Source organism: Mesoplodon densirostris, chromosome 3, assembly GCF_025265405.1.
Source record: "Mesoplodon densirostris isolate mMesDen1 chromosome 3, mMesDen1 primary haplotype, whole genome shotgun sequence".
NCBI classification, from domain to species: Eukaryota; Metazoa; Chordata; class Mammalia; order Artiodactyla; family Ziphiidae; genus Mesoplodon; species Mesoplodon densirostris.
The window spans coordinates 26,946,547-26,962,465 of NC_082663.1; the positions used below are offsets into that span (position 1 = coordinate 26,946,547).

A 15,919-nucleotide genomic window follows, 5' to 3' on the forward strand; every position below is an offset into this window, starting at 1 on the left:
GTGGCTATCAGCAGCTAGTCTCCCTCTAGAAAACTCAGACCCTAGATAATAACTTGTCTATAAACATCTTCTTGCAGTCAGTGTTTAGTCTCCTGCTGTCTGTACTGGGGACCTGACATACTCAGATGAAGTAAGAATAACTGCTTTGGTGAAAAGTTCCAGAATTCTTTTATGGGTTCTCTGAGTTATACAAGCCCCTGTAGTATAGGCCAGGGTCCAGTAATGGCAATCCAGTTCCTCTGAGTTACACGCACACGTGCGCCCACGGTTCTGCCTGGTGCTCCCCCCGCCCCGTGGGTTCACACCATGCGCCAGGCGTCAGTGATCGATGGCTGGAGCCCCACGATGATTTCTAGAGGTACCTGGAGATCGCCCCTTCCAAGGGCTTTGGCAAAACAGTCCTGAATATCAAAATTGTACAGCTCCCTCCAGCCCTCTTTTGATAGAATCAGACTAATGGGTAAATAATGGGTGTCTTTGGCCTTCCAGCATCTCTCCTGTCTCTGCCTCTCTCTTCTCTCCTGCCCCATATCCATCTTGGTCTTCAGACTCCAGGCAGCTCTATCCCTTCAGGTCCTCCAAACATCCAATCTCACCTTCCATCCCCTTACCAGGCTCCCACCCCCTGCAGAACCCAGACTCCAGAATTATGACAGCATTAAGAAACAGAGAAGGTACTTCAACTTTCCTTTGGATAAAGCACTTTTTGAGGGAAAGGAGGAGGAAGGGATCTAGTCAGACATGATGCTGCAAAGGCCGAGTGAAATGAAGAACCACAACACATTCCAGAGGGAATGTTCTAGGCTAGAGCTCAGACCCTCCTTTCTGGCCTTTCCTTGTTTACCTTAAGGCCAGCCTGGGATGGTCAAAATCAAATAAATTTTAATTGAATTGAGTGAATAATTTTACTTGCCAGAGGACAGTTTCAAATTTTTGGAAGAAACCAAAAAATAATCGTATGGTAGAGAAGCTTCTGAAAAGCTAATTTTACCTGCTGTTAATGAAGAGGAGACCTTTTATTTTTCTAAGTCACGTGATTGTATTTCGTTTCTGGTTTCTCTAATGTTGACTTTGAAGTTTAAAGATTCTAATGGTGGGTAAGAATCCTACTGAACAGGAAAGGGGATTTGGAAGTATGAATGAGCCAGGCAGATGCAGGAAAAGTTAGGCGAGTCATTTAAATACAGATGGAGAGGGCTGTGGCAGCCTTACATTTAAGGTGATTCAAAGAATTGTAAGAAAATTACCCGCTGCCTAATGGTCTCTTTTTCACTAACTTGCTACAGGTGTCCATAATTCATTCATTACACTTTGCCTTCGGGATGACCTTAGAAAATGCAGTGTCCAGGAAGGAATACAGCAACCTGTCATACAGTTCCCTGAAGGTGTCAGGATCTTATTTATTGCTAGGAAGCCAGGGAAGGACAGGGAGACAGTGCAAAACTAGAGATAAACTCCTCTTGCTTTGTAATTTTGCTGAGTGTGGATCCTGAAGGAATAAAAGACTGTCAGTCATGGAACCTTCCAAGGTTCTTGGAATGCCCGTGAGAGTAGAGATGGGAAAGATATTCAAGATCTTGTACTCCGAATCAATGGACCAGCCTTTTTGGTGCTGAAAAGAAGGTCCCTGTGGACAATCCAAATCAAGTTGTCCAGAGTTTTAGTACAAAAAGTAGAGTCCCAGAAGCAGTTTTAGAGGAATTGCCTCTCCAGGTGAAATCTTTTTCAGGTTGATGGTTAATGTCCTGGAGGCCTAGGATGACTTGGACATAAAAGGACTGCTTCTGTTTTTCCAGGTTTTTGTTTTATCCTTATCACTGGGATGGCTTGATCCTCCTATCCCTGGAAGTCGAAAGCAACTTAGAGATGATCTATTTACAACCTTCACTGTGCAGATGAGGAAACTGAAGCACAGGGATGGTTATGATTTAAGAAGCAGAATTGCACTGAGGACGTGCATGGTTGGGAAGCAGAAAGACCTGGGTCTGCCAGTGGCAGCTATGTGAACTTGGGCAATTTAGTTAATATTTCTGAGCCTCAGTTGCTTCTTTTGTCAAGAGAGTTCTTAAGGAGCATCCACTCAAAGAATAAATTCAAAACTTGGCCAATGTTATTACATTTGCTGTTTTTGTTTTGTTTTGTTTTGTTTTTTGCGGTACACGGGCCTCTCACTGCTGTGGCCTCTCCCGTTGCGGAGCACAGGCTCCGGACGCGCAGGCTCAGCGGCCATGGCTCACGGGCCCAGCCGCTCCACAGCATGTGGGATCTTCCTGGACTGGGGCACAAACCCGCGTCCCCTGCATCGGCAGGCGGACTCTCGACCACTCTGCCACCCGGGAAGCCCTGTTATTTTTTTTTAATTGAGAAATAATTCATATAACATCACATTCATCATTTTAAAGTGTACAGTTTAGTGGGTATATTCATATATTCACCATGTTGTGCAACCATCACCACTATCTAATTCTAGAACATTTCCATCACCCCCGCAAAAAACCTGTACCTATTAGCGGTCAGTCTCAATCCTCCTCTCTCTCCCATCCCCCCAGCTCCTGGCAACCACGAATCTACTTTCTACCTCAATGAATCTGCCTATTCTGGACAGATTGGAATGATAATGGAATGATATATGGCCTTTTGTGGCCTGGCATCTTTCAGTTACCATAATGCTTCAAGCTTCACCCATGTTGTAGCATGAACTTCAGTCCTTTTTATTGCTGGATAGTATTCCATTATATGGATATACTGTATTTTGTCTATCCATTCATCAGTCAATGGAAATTTGGTGTAATTACCATTGTTTTACATGGTTGGGCCAAATCTATGACAAAAACTTGGGTGTCTAACTCTCAACCTGGTCCTGTTTTTCCTACCCCATCCTGTTTTTCATAACATCTGAGCATACGTATTGGATTAATAGTAGTGGTTGTTCAGGGGAAACCCTTACAACCTGGCTAATTACTCTTATGATTTTATATCTTTAAAAGATTTTTATCCAGTATGGAAAAAAAATACACAATTCAAGAAGTAAAATCTAAACATTGTAGAAAAATGGTGCGGAGAACCAGGATTCATTTTCAATGTCTAGATTCCAGTCTAGAAAGGTCTTCATGCCTCTTCCTCTCACTGTAGTTCACAGAACAACCTGAAGTCTGTACAGTATCTTTTATCTACCTGGTTTTTATGTGTAAGTTCATTACCTTGGCTTATAGCCCAGGATCAAAGAAAGTTTTTACTAGCTCTGGTTGATGTTTGAGGACTCTTCTCTCTTGTTTACTTTACTCCAAGGCAAAAATTCAGAATTGTTCTCTTCTTCGGTTAGACAGTCACTGTCATTGCATTACCCTGACCATTAGGTAGGGGGAATATACGCCCTTGGCTCAGAACTTAGTACGTTTCAAACACGACTGGTCATCTCTCCTTACGACCTGGCCCCCTTCCCACATACTGACTGCCCCAGCTCTCAAGTCTGGTTTGGTATACTGGGAAAAGTTCTGTTTTCCACATTGCATTGAAGATGTAGGCAACAGAGCCCCAGGCCTTCTCTTTGTGGGGCTTGAAGCCGGGAAGCAGGTCTGACTCATTAAGGATTTGGTGGTTGACATTCTTTGCTTGGGAACCAGTGACGTGTAGTGTGTGGCAAGATCCCAGTGGTGAAGGCATCCCCTGGGCTCATCTGGGGTTTGTGCTTCCTTATCTCGGGTGGCACTGGCGGGAGATCCAGCCCAGCCTGGCTTCCTGACTTTGAGCAAGTGTTTTCTTTGCTGAAACTTTAATGATCTGGTCCTGGATGCCGCTAATTACTCATCTCGTGTGAGGTTCTGTTGTTATTCTTTAAGATCTGGAGGAGTCATTGTATGTCAGGCTTCACGTGCATTATCTCAGTTATATGGTTTCCTGCTTCTAAGTGTTTGGCAGTCCTCAGAAACATGTGAAAACGACTGAGCCTGGCCCTCGTCTTCCTCAGGCTAAACATCCCTCCTTCCTCCCACTGTTCCTGGTTGCCCCAGTTTCCAGCAGCCGTCTTCCTCCTGGTTGCCCTATGTCTGTGTTTTCCACTTTGTCAGTGTTCCTCTTCACGTGATGCCCAGACTGGAAATGACACTTCACGTGTGCTATGAACAACCAAACTAGAACCATTACCGAGAAATGAATCTGATGCTCATTTCATGCCGCACACACTTGCTGTGCTTCTTTACTGGCTGCATCTTAATACCAGCCAACCCCTTCTACCCGCCCCCAACTCAGGACCTTCTTTTCCCTTTAACTGCTGTGAGGCAAAAGTTCCTCTTGTGCAGCTGATTGTTTTTTTCCACTTCGGCTCTTTCCAATCTGTGGCTTTTTTTTTTTTTTTTTTTTGAAGTGTAGTTGATCTACAATGTTGCGTTAATTTCTGCTGTAAGTTTCTGCTGTATAGCAAAGTGATTCAGTTATTCATGTATATACATTCTTTTTCTTATTCTTTTCCATTATGGTTTATCACAGGATATTGAATATAGTTCCCTGTGCTATACAGTAGGACCTTGTTTTTTCTCTATTCTGTATATAATAGTTTGCATCATGCAGTTCATTTTTGGATCCTGTGAGCAGAAGTGTACATTTCCCCCAATCTATTTTATCCATTTTCCCCTGGGGACTCGCAGTGCTATCCCATCAGAACGTTATGAATGGGAAGCTGGCATCATTCCGATGTAACAAGTTGTTGAGCGAATGGAGAATAATTTTTTTTTAATGATATATTAGGATTGGCTCTGTTAATAGAAAAATCCTTCTCTGACTACCTTTGTGGGGTACTCTCATGAGTCATTTCCAGTTCATGGTGGTTTTATGGTTTGTTTGGGTGTTATTTTTAGCATCAACAATTAAATAGATTAAAAGAGTGAATGAAGTGCGGAGCCTCTTTAAGAAGCTTAGTGCCTCAATCTGTTGGCCAGGATTTTAGTCACATGGGTCCTGTGTGGGCCATCAGATGCGTCAACCCGCTGCATTGTTCTTGGAGGATGTTTGGAGGGTTTTAACCAGCCCCTCTCTGACCCCCCTCTGTCCGTTGCAGTTACCTGGCTGAGCAGTGCTGGAATGGCGGCTTCATCTACCTGATCATGCTGCGCCGCTTCAAGCACCAAGTCCATTCTCCTTATAACGGCAACAGTAGCAACAGCTCCGAACCAGGAGAGACGCCTACCTTGGAGCTGGGGGACCGAGCTGTGAAAAAGGGGAAAAGAGCAAGAAAGTTTGGGGTTATTGCCAGGCCTTCTACCCACAAAGCCACTGAAGAATCCAAGAGCAGCACTGGCTGTGAGTTGGACAGTGACCCTGTGTCTGAACTAGACAATGGCCTGGACCCTGAACTGGGAAACGGTCATATTTTTGAGCTAGAAAATGGCCCAGATCCGCTCAAGGAGGTGGCTGGATCCCATCTAGAGAGGTCGGAATTGGACAAAGGGACGGAGCCTAGGATTGCAAAGACGGACGGCCCTCTGCCCACAAGCAATGACAGACGCCGCTTCTCAAAATCTGGGAAGACAGACTTCCAATCCAGCGACTGCCTGGCACGGGTAAGGTTTGCTTTGGTGGTAGAACCTGAATTTTCAATGAAATGTTGTTTGCAGTTGCATTTAAGGTTTGGAAAATACATCTAAGATGACCTTGCATTTAGAAACTGAAAGATTTATTAAGATAAGAGATCATAGGACATGACAGTAACAACCAAAAAACCAAGTCATTTTATCACACTTAAATAAAGAGCTAGTCGAGTTATCCTAAGTGGAAAATTCAAGCCTTCTGTGGTATAATTTGAGTCATATGAGGCCCAGATAAAGTACTTGAACTGCATCATTATTTATCACTGCTGTCACCAGTGGAATTGCCACTGCAAGGCCAAGAATTCCTGGTGACCACTGATAGCATAAATATCCAAGCCTTGGTATTACACAGGAAGGATGTCCAACCTGCAGGGAAGCATCTGCTTTTATTTTTAACATTTCAAAACCAGTGACATTTTCATGGGATAGTATTATTATATTGCTGAATTCCAGTGAAGTTTGGGAACTTCACAGAAATCTCTGATACTATGATATCCAGCTGTGATGGTCAGAGCTGCTCTCACCTAAAGTCAAAGCAGATGTGGTCTAGTTCTGAATGGTGATAGACACGCTTCTAGCCTCATATCATCTCCCCCATCATAACCAACACTGTCTTGTTAAGTTACATTTCTTTAGGGTCAGCGTGCTTGTTCCAAGAATCCTCTTGGCCAGGTATTCCTCTGGGTTCCTAAAAAAGCAGTAGCTAGCTAGATGGTTCCTGACTGGTTTCTTTTCTGACTCAGGAGATGCCCTCTAAGGATGAAAGAGGAAGTTGGAAAGATGGAAAATGGGCACAGAGGAAGTATTGAGTTCAGCTTTGCAGCCTGGGAAATGGTGCCCTAGGAGTGAATGTAATTTCTAGTAAGGCTATTTCATGCATATTTCTGCAACTGTAGCCAATCTGTATAATGGGTTAAGAAGAATAAAAATAACCCCTCTCTTAAGGGACCATGTTCCTTCATTTGAGGAGCTGGGTGATCATCATAAAGCCTTACACAGAGAAGGTATATTTATAGATGGAATTTACAAACAAATGAGAAGCAAAAAATTAATGTTTCTATTCATGGTTTTCTACCAGTTTTATGCCCCTCCCCCCAAAAAGGATTAAGGGAAATACAAATATTATAATGTGTATAATATGATCAATGAATACTATATGTTGATGTGATTTTTTTTCTTCTGATGATTGTGAATATGCAGAAAGCTTAAGGTGCAAAAACCAAATGGGTGGTACTGGTTCATTTTGAAGTTTTAAGGCACCAAAGTTTAGGGTGGAATCTCACACATTCAGTCCAAAGAATAGGTTTTCATCTGGCCTAGGACACAGTGGAAATTATTTGGAATGAGTTTAAAAGAAAAAACGCCACACCAGACTTCTAAGAGAATACCCTCCTCTGCTCATCCTGATTGAAGGCAATAGCATAAACTTGAATTTCTGGATTAGACTATCTTAAGACTGCACATACCAGAGTTCCCTTGCCTGGTTTTTGTACTCAAGGTCAAATGTCCAAGAAGATACAAATGAAGGGTGAAAAAACCAAACCATGATCTATTACCTTGGGGATTTTTTTTTTTTTTTTGAAGCCCCATGCCTATAGCAAGGAGAGACTTGCCATCTGGAATTCTTCATAACTGTTCTAAATCTATAGATTGATTATTGACCCTGGATTGTACTTTTGGTCTTAGAAAGTCAGAATGGGCCACACACCTTCTCAGGCATGAATATTTCAGTACCCTCTTCAACCCCAGAAATAGCCTCATTAGATGCATTTACCTGGGATTGATAGGGTTGGCAAGAAATAGATCTTCACAGCTTTCCTCCGCACCCTGGCATCACCCAAACTGGGACCAATAGACCTAACAGAAGTCTGATTAGGTTCTTGGTATGAATAGATTTATATTTTTACTCCAGGACGAGCCCAAGGTCATGCTAAAATGGAATTTCCAGAAAAACAAAAATTAGCTATTTACCTCTTAAGCCTTGGGGTAAAATTCCATTCCATTTGAATAATGGGAGATTAGACATGTCAGCGTTGTTCCGTTTCTGCTTTCTTAATGATTTAATATATCTACAAAGACTTAATAAATTACAGACAAGGCTTATAATCATTCAGACCATTTTTAGTTGTCAGGTACTTCTTTTTCATAGACTGTTATTTCTTACAGGAAAATAAATCCTCAGGCTTTTTTTCTACATTCTGTTCTGCCTTAATGGACCTATAGGAAACATATTTCCTTTTAACAAATATCTCCTTTTAAAAAATGGCTTGTTTCTGTAAAATATTAACACATAATGATACACATGCAAACAGATTAATTTTTTAAAAACTTGGGCCCATCTTCTAAAGCACAAGAATCTCCTAGGACATAGATAAGCAATTTTAGAAATGAGTTCAAAATTCCTTACTCTCTAGTAAAGATCATTACTCATCCAAGGTGACATATACATCATGTGTATTTTTGTAATGCTGCATGGTGAAAACGAATACAACCAAACTTAGTCACATAACAATGAAAAAAAAAGAATTCTACCGTTTGCCAGTCAGGGGAGTTTATTCACAGCTGGTGTGTGTCTACGGGTCCATTTGTGGTCTTACCCTAGTACCCAAAATCCACCCTGTGCAGTACCAGACCTCTTTCCTGTAAGTGGTTCAGCAGAGACCTCAGAAAGGCTTCCCCAGGTCTGAATCTGCAGGAAAGTATGTGAAACTCAGAAGGAGAATCACACTGAGGACTTCTCCTGGGTGGTCCCTGTTTGTGTCAAGCAGAGGCAGCAGGAGGATGGTCCTCTTCTAGAAAGTCCCCATGGTCTCTGGGTGAACTTATATCCTTCTACATGGTAATGTCTCCTAAATTCACGTCTGCCTTCACCTCTCTCCTGAGCCCTCGAGCTTTCTACCAACCACGTACAGGATGTCTCCAATCTTAGATATGTCACATCATGCCTGAAACTCGATGCATTGCTTTCCCGCACCACCAAGCCTGCTCCAACACTCCAGGTCTCACCATCCACAAAGCTGCCCAAGCCAGAAACCTGAGATTCAAGTAGTGACCACTAGCCCTGGTCTGTGCAGAGCTTTCCCTGGTTTTGCACTGACAGCCCCACATCCTGGGAAACGCCTTCACCCAGGCAGATTGAGACAGTGGGCATCGTGGAGTCAGCAGGAATGCTGCCCTCTCCCTTACACCACATGCAGTCAGCCACCAGTCCTGTCAACTGCTGCTCCCTTCAAGATCTCTGTCTGCTCCACTTCTCTGTGCTCCCTCCGACAGCTTTAGTTCAGGGCCAGGCTGCTCTCATTTCTCACCTGAGTGGTCACAGTAGTCTCCCACCCGTCTCACTGCTCCCGCATTCATCCCATCACCCACTGTCCCCACTGCAACCAGAGGGACCTTTCTAAAGAGCAAATCTTACTGCACGAGCATGCACACACATGTACGCACGCATGTGCGCTAAAGCTTAAACCATTTGGTGGTCCACTTTGCCCTTGGGGTAACACCCAAATACCTTGGCTTGACATAGCATGTGAGGCCCTCTCATCACCTGATTCCTGATTAACTCTTTGCCCCCATTTCTCACTGCTTTCCTCCCTGACTTTGGCTGAGTTCGTTTGTTTCAAAAGGCCACGCTCACTCTTGCCTCTGAGCCTTTGCTCTCTCAGTCCCAGCTCAGCGCCTTGCACCTGTAGGTGCTCTGTAGATATTTATTAATGAAGGCACAGGGGAGCCCCAGGCCTGAGAGATGGGGCACCAAGTTCCAGTCCTGGTCCTTCCATTCCCAGCTCTGTGGCCTTCAGGCTGCCATGTCCTTTCTCGGAGCTTCAGTATTCTTACCTCCGAACTGAGCATTTTGGTCTGATGACTACGGGATTTCAACTCTGACATTATGATGACATGTTTCTTCATTTCTTACTTAGATCATTCTAAGTAAGAAGGGATAAGCAAACAGTCTCAAAATAGGTCTGCAACTGGAGCCAGAGCATGTACTGCAGTGAAATTCTAGTTGGATGATGTGTCTTCTCACATTTGGGGCAAAGATGCTGTTGTAAAATTTTATTTTGGGTTCTAGCAGATGAGGTCATTTAAATGCTGCCGAGGCCGCTCCCTTTAGTGTACCACCCCTGTTTTGGTAAATAAATCCCTCTGTTTGCCTTCGTGAAGAGATGCATATGTGAGCTCACACAGTAATTGGGGTTTACAGGAAAGGGTAGCACTCTGACAACATTAATACAGACGTACGTAGCGTCCAATTTTGCGTGGTTTGGCTTTTTCTCAACAGGCTGACAAAGTCTCATTGCCCTTTAAGCCAGTGTATGAGGAAGCAAAGGCCCAAGCCCTCTGTCTAGACGGGATCTGTTTCAGAACTCAATCATCTCTACAACTGGATCTGTGTTCACACGCTGAATATTGGCAAACAGGCAGGTCTCCCATCTGGGCAAACTTCTTAACGTCAGTTTCAATAACTTTGAAGAACCCTAGGATTAGTGGATAACCATTCTCTATTTGTTAATTCAGTGACATTTATGCAGTATAGTTATGTGCTAAGCACTGTTCTAGCTGCTGGAGAACCCATCTGTAAATGAGAGAGAAAGTTCCTGTCCTGCGGCATGTGTCACGTATAAGGGGCCACAAGCAATAAATAAGAAAATAAATCAGAATGTTAGATGCTGACCATAAGTACGATAAATAAAGTAAAACAGTGACATGAAAGATGGCCCCGCAGTGACACGGGCAGGGGGCAAATTGATATTGGGTGTCGTCGGCAAAAGACCTCATTAAAGAGGCCATGTTTCAGCTACAGACTGAGTGTCAGCCCTGCAAAATCTGGGGGCAGAATGTTTCCGGTGAGGAACCAGCACATGCAGCTGCTGTCAGACAGGAATGATAGAATATTCCAGGAGCAGAGAGACCGCAGCACAGTGAGTGATGGGGAGAGGACTAGGAGGTGACGTGGGAGATGTGGACGGGGCTAGATTACAAAGGTTCATGTTCGCCATTGCAAAGAGTGCGGACCCTATTCTAAGTCTGGTGGGGAGCTGTCGGAAGGTTTAAGCTGAGTGCATCATGATATATATATATATATCTGTTAACATTTACCCTAGATGCGTAATGGATAATAGTGGTTTGTGAGAGGTAAAGCATAAAAAGGGAGACCAGATTGGAAGCCATTGTGCTAACCCAAGCTAAAGATGTTGGTGGCCCTAACAAGGGTGGTGTCAGGGAAGAAAGGCAGAGGTGGATGAAGGTGGATCTGTTTTGCACAAAGAGCCTTTAGATCTCACTCGTGGTTGCGGTGTAGGAAATAGAAGGATAAGTCAAAGACAGTTCATGGGGTTTTGGTTTGCATATCCTCTTGAGCTTGAGTACATGGTGTTGCTATTCCCACTGAGATGGGAAAGAAGGAGAGTCCCGTTTTGACCGTACTGGTGTGTGTAGTGGATACCTAAGTGGAATCCTAAGGAGGCAGTTGGAAATATACTTGATATTTCTTGTTTTGAAGTTGGCCTGTTGGGTTTTGGCCAGTGCCAGCTTTAGGCTAATAAACTTTAGACACTGATTTTATTTTTAACTGATCGCTGCTTTCAGCTGTAGGCAGCTAGATTTACTACGGACAGTTGTACAATTGAGACCGATAATATCTGCCGCTTCCTGTTGCTGCTTCTCTTTGTGTTCCTCCGAGCTCCTTCATTAGATGATCAAGAAATTCCAGGGTGAGGCAATTTGCATCATTGTCTTTGAATTCTCCCCTTATAGTTTCTACTGTGTTGTCGGGGGAAAATCATATTATTGGATAAAAGAAAATCTGTTTCTGGACTAGTGTAGTTGGAGGCTGTATTACAGATTGGTCATTTCTACCCTCTGAAGCTGTTTCTATTAGGTATGTGTTTTGGTTTTGTTTTGCTTTTAACTAGTTGTGTGCATCTTGGGCAGGGGCAGGGGTGTGGAGAGGGCGTGTGGGCGCTCTTGTCTTTAATTCCTCTGTCAGGGTCAACATTTAGGCCATTCTTCTTTCCCCATGAATGTAGTTTTGCATGTTTCTTGTCACAAGTACTATTTCTTTTTCTTTTTTTTTTTTTTGCGGTACGTGGGGCTCTCACTGCTGTGGCCTCTCCCGTTGTGGAGCACAGGCTCCGGACGCGCAGGCTCAGTGGCCATGGCTCACGGGCCCAGCCGCTCCGCGGCACGCGGGATCCTCCCGGACCGGGGCACGAACCCGCGTCGCCTGCATTGGCAGGCGGACTCCCAACCACTGCACCACCAGGGAAGCCCCACAAGTACTATTTCTAAAACATTTAAGAATTAGAAAGAACTGTATCTAGTATTGTCACATCCTCTGTGAACCATACTTAACATGTTCTGTTTAGCAAAAGGAGGGTAGGACGGGAGAAAATGATGGTGTAGCTAGTAATAGGGATGGATAGGTTTTAACTAATTTGGGCTAAAACCAAAGGGGTTTTCTTATTCCTGGGCTCTCATAATGGTCCATGTTGTTCTTGGGAAGAGTTCTACAGCTTCTCTGTACTGGGAGAGGGAGGAACACTGTCCCACATCTTCAAGACCCCAGGAGCCATGGCATATCTTCCAAGGAAAAAAGTCAAGCCACCGTCGGCTCTCGTTTGTTACCTGCACCGTGAGGCCCAGGGAAGCAGCCAGAGGGCTGGCCCACGTGCCAGTGTGGGATGCCCAGCACGCCGGGATAACAGCTAACCGGAGCATCCCTGCCTTTGTTCTCTTCGGGGTCCTCCGATAGCCATAGGGTCTCGTGTAGTGGAAGCACTGAAGGTTGCTATCTCATGGTAGCACTGATTCTCAAGGATGGCTTCTTGGAAGTCGTGGAGCTGTGAGAGACTCTGAAGGCCAGGAAAGCTGTTTCTGAATGGGAAAGAAAGATGTTCCAGAGGTCAGAGGCAACCAACCAAAACCCAGGGAGTCCAAAGTGAGGCGATGGGATGGTGTAGGGATCGTTGACAAGTTCATGAACTACTGTGGGAGAAAAGCCAGTGACTTCTGCGGTTACATTTGGCCAGACAGGCTTCGTGGGCCTGTGGTCAGTGGATGGAGGAGACAGCTGGCACCACGGTGTGTTGTTGGAGTCATGGAGCCCCCGTGAGCTGCGCTGGGCCAGGAGAAGTGTAGGGCCCAACAGGTCTCTGTCTGGCAATAATTTCCCTAGACATTCCTGTTGCTGCACATTAGTGACCGTTCAACATCTGCTTTTTTTACCGTTGCATTTTAGTTGCTGACAGAATGCATTTCAGATTTTCTAAATGCTTCACATTTTTCCTCTTTTGCAAGCAGCTTGAATGGGCAGGTTGCCTATTTTTCGGGAGATGCTGGCTTTGTCTGTATTGGACCTTAACGGTTCCGTTGGACCTTCACGATGAATGAAGAAAACACATAGCTTTTCTTTTATAAATTGAGGGATGCATTGTGACCCCTACCTGTATACCTGGAGCCAACAAGGACTTTGGGATGAGCCTAAAGTCAGACTCCCAAATAAATCACTTTACAAGCTTTAGCTTTCATTTCTCTGAGCAGCCAATTATCAAACATTTTGCAGTGGGTGTATGTTTGTGTCCTTGGAGTGAAATACGGAGTCACATGGAGAATAAAGCAGAGCAGAAAAGCTACTAGCAGTCAAGAGGACTTAGACACCTTTATTAGTTTTTGAAAAGGATAGATCTTTGGCAGTTCTCTGGAGGTCCAGTGGTTAGGACTCCGTGCTTTCCCTGCCCAGGGCGCAGGTTCAATCCCTGGTCGGGAAACTTAAGATCCCACAAGCCCTGTGGTGTGGCCTAAATAAATAAATAAATAAATAAATTAAAAGGGATAGATTTTTATAGTTGTTGAAGCATTTTTTAATTCATTTAAAGAGTATACTGACCAATGTGTGCAGAAGTTGATCACAAATTCATCCGTGAATTTTCTGTTTTGGTTTCTCCTACCCATGATCTCATTCATATATTTTAAGGAAGTTTGAGATTCGGTTCAATATGATGTTTTTAACATAAATGGTATGCATGTGTAAGTCATACGTGGTTACCTATCAACATTTATTATGTATCTACTAGATGTCAGGAGCACTCCTGCCTGTTCCCATAAATGTCTCCTTTAATCCTAACACCGGACCTGGAAGTATTAATAATTAACCCCATTTTATATTTTTTTAAGAGTTATATGTTTTTTTGTTTGTTTTCGGATTTTTCTAATATTTATTTGGCTGCACCAGGTCTCAGCTGCAGCAGCTGGGCTCCTTAGTTGTGGCTCCAGGGCGCCTCAGTTGCAGCTCGTCAGCTCTCCATCTGCGCCATCCGAGCTCCCAGTTGCGGCATGCATATGGAATCTAGTTCCCTGACCAGGGATCGAACCTGGGCCCCCTGCACTGGGAGCATGGAGTCCTATCCACTGTGCCACCAGGGAAGTCCCTGTAAAGGCAAGGAAACTGAGGTATTCAGGCCTTATGTGACTTTCGTAAGGACCAAGTGGCAGTGCTTGGCTCAAACTAGTTGAAGTCTCCTGGCACCAAGACCTAGCTCTGTCTTCCTTTCATCCTCCTTTATCAATTAGTAGCCGTTGTAAATAAAAGGAACCCAGGCACAGTCAGTATTTACACATGTAGTGGTATCTGGGTCCCAGGCAGAAGAGCTTTACTTAACAGGACCCTGGTCAGGAAATTCGCAAATCACTTTTGCTGTGCTGTCTGTCCAGTGTCCTTGCCACTAGCCACCGATGGCTAATTAAATGTAATTAAAATGAAATGAAATGAAAAATTCATTGTCTCCGTTGCCACCAGCCATACTCCAGGTGTCCGATAGCCGCCTGTGGCTGGTGGCTCCTATTGGATGATGCAGAAAGAGGACACTCCTATTATCACAGAAGGTTGTTTTGGGCAGCACGGCCCGCTCGAGACTTTGGTCCAACCCACAGAATGTTCTCATCCGTGGTCCCCTGCGATATCTGTCGACAAGTGATGAATACTTGGCTGGACCTCCCCAGTCCCCTCTCCTTTGGCAATGGTGCGTGTCTGCCCAGATACTTCACATTCTGCTCACTTTTTCTTCCAAGGAGGAAGTTGGCCGGATATGGAAGATGGAGCTGCTTAAAGAATCGGATGGGCTGGGAATTCAGGTTAGTGGAGGCCGAGGATCAAAGCGCTCACCTCACGCTATCGTTGTCACCCAAGTGAAGGAAGGAGGTGCCGCTCACAGGTGACTAGATAACTCTCCCTTTCTCTGCCTCCTTGTCCTCCCCTCCCCTTCCCCCGGGGGCCGTGACTCTTCCCTTTGGTCAAAACACTGGGGATTACAGTTTACAGGGATGATGCTGGAGCACAGGAGGAGATCGAGCACCAGCAGTTCTAGTTAAACACCCCTCTGAGCACAGGAAGTGGTTAATTGCCGGGGCTATTGCAAGCTCTGCCACACCATGAAGGAACGATTAGATTTCTTTCTAATCCAGTTTGAGTGTCAAGTGAATGTCACTTATCCTGACTTTTGGGATGTTTGTGACACGTGGTTCCTTATCCATGCATTGGAACACCACATCCCTGACATTGTCACTCCCATGAGGCTGTGGCTGATGACTTGGGAAAGTGATGGGGTTTAAACCTGACCACAGTTCGTGTGCCGTGTCTGGATTCGTTGGGTCTATCCAGATTTGATACACACTTAGATATGTGTGTCTCTGCCGTGCAGACGTGGAGGGGGCAAAATAAATGTGAATTTTCTCCTTGTGACCTGAAAACAATTCACACTCTAAAGCTTCTTTTTTTAACCTGAACAGTCCTCTGAAGTAGGAAGAGGGACAGGGCTTAGGAAGAGCATGTCAAAGAAGAAGTCCATGTTGAGTTAGAGCGATGTAGCTGTCCCCAAATGTAAGGTATGCTCTTGCCATGTAGCTAATTGCTTCTGTATACATAGGGCGTCTACTGTTTGCAAAGCACAAAGTGGGACGCGTATATATGTTGGATGTCCATACGTATACAGTAGGTGGATAAAGGTAGAGTTTCACTGATGAGGGAGGTGAATCTAGTCTGGAATTACTGTTCAGTCCAGGTACCCTGGCGCTAAGGGGGAGATGGCAAACCAGAGCAGTACTGGCCTGCTCGAGACCGAGAGAGCTCTCAGAAATGTATCTCATGAGCCACAGTTGAAGGAGCTCAAGGTATTTAGTCTGAGGACTAGAATACCAAAGAGAGGACCAGGGTGCAAACTATCAAAGTGTTTCATGCTCATCAGTCCCCTAAGTAGAGAGTACGATCCTGATAACTCAAGTAGAAATAAGATTAACTGCAGATGTCAGTTATCTGGGTGGCAGTATTATTGAAAGATTAAGAC

At 44.5% G+C, this 15,919-nt stretch overlaps 1 protein-coding gene across 1 annotated transcript in view; it reads left to right on the forward strand.

Annotated features, from left to right (window-relative positions):
* Positions 1–15,919, forward strand: part of PDZD2 (PDZ domain containing 2) — a 243,996-nt gene that overhangs the window by 141,113 nt on the left and 86,964 nt on the right. Inside the window, exons 2-3 of the mRNA XM_060091616.1 lie at positions 5,054–5,555; positions 14,649–14,791. Of these exons, the coding sequence (XP_059947599.1) occupies positions 5,054–5,555; positions 14,649–14,791 (645 nt within the window). The remainder of the gene's footprint in view (positions 1–5,053; positions 5,556–14,648; positions 14,792–15,919) is intronic.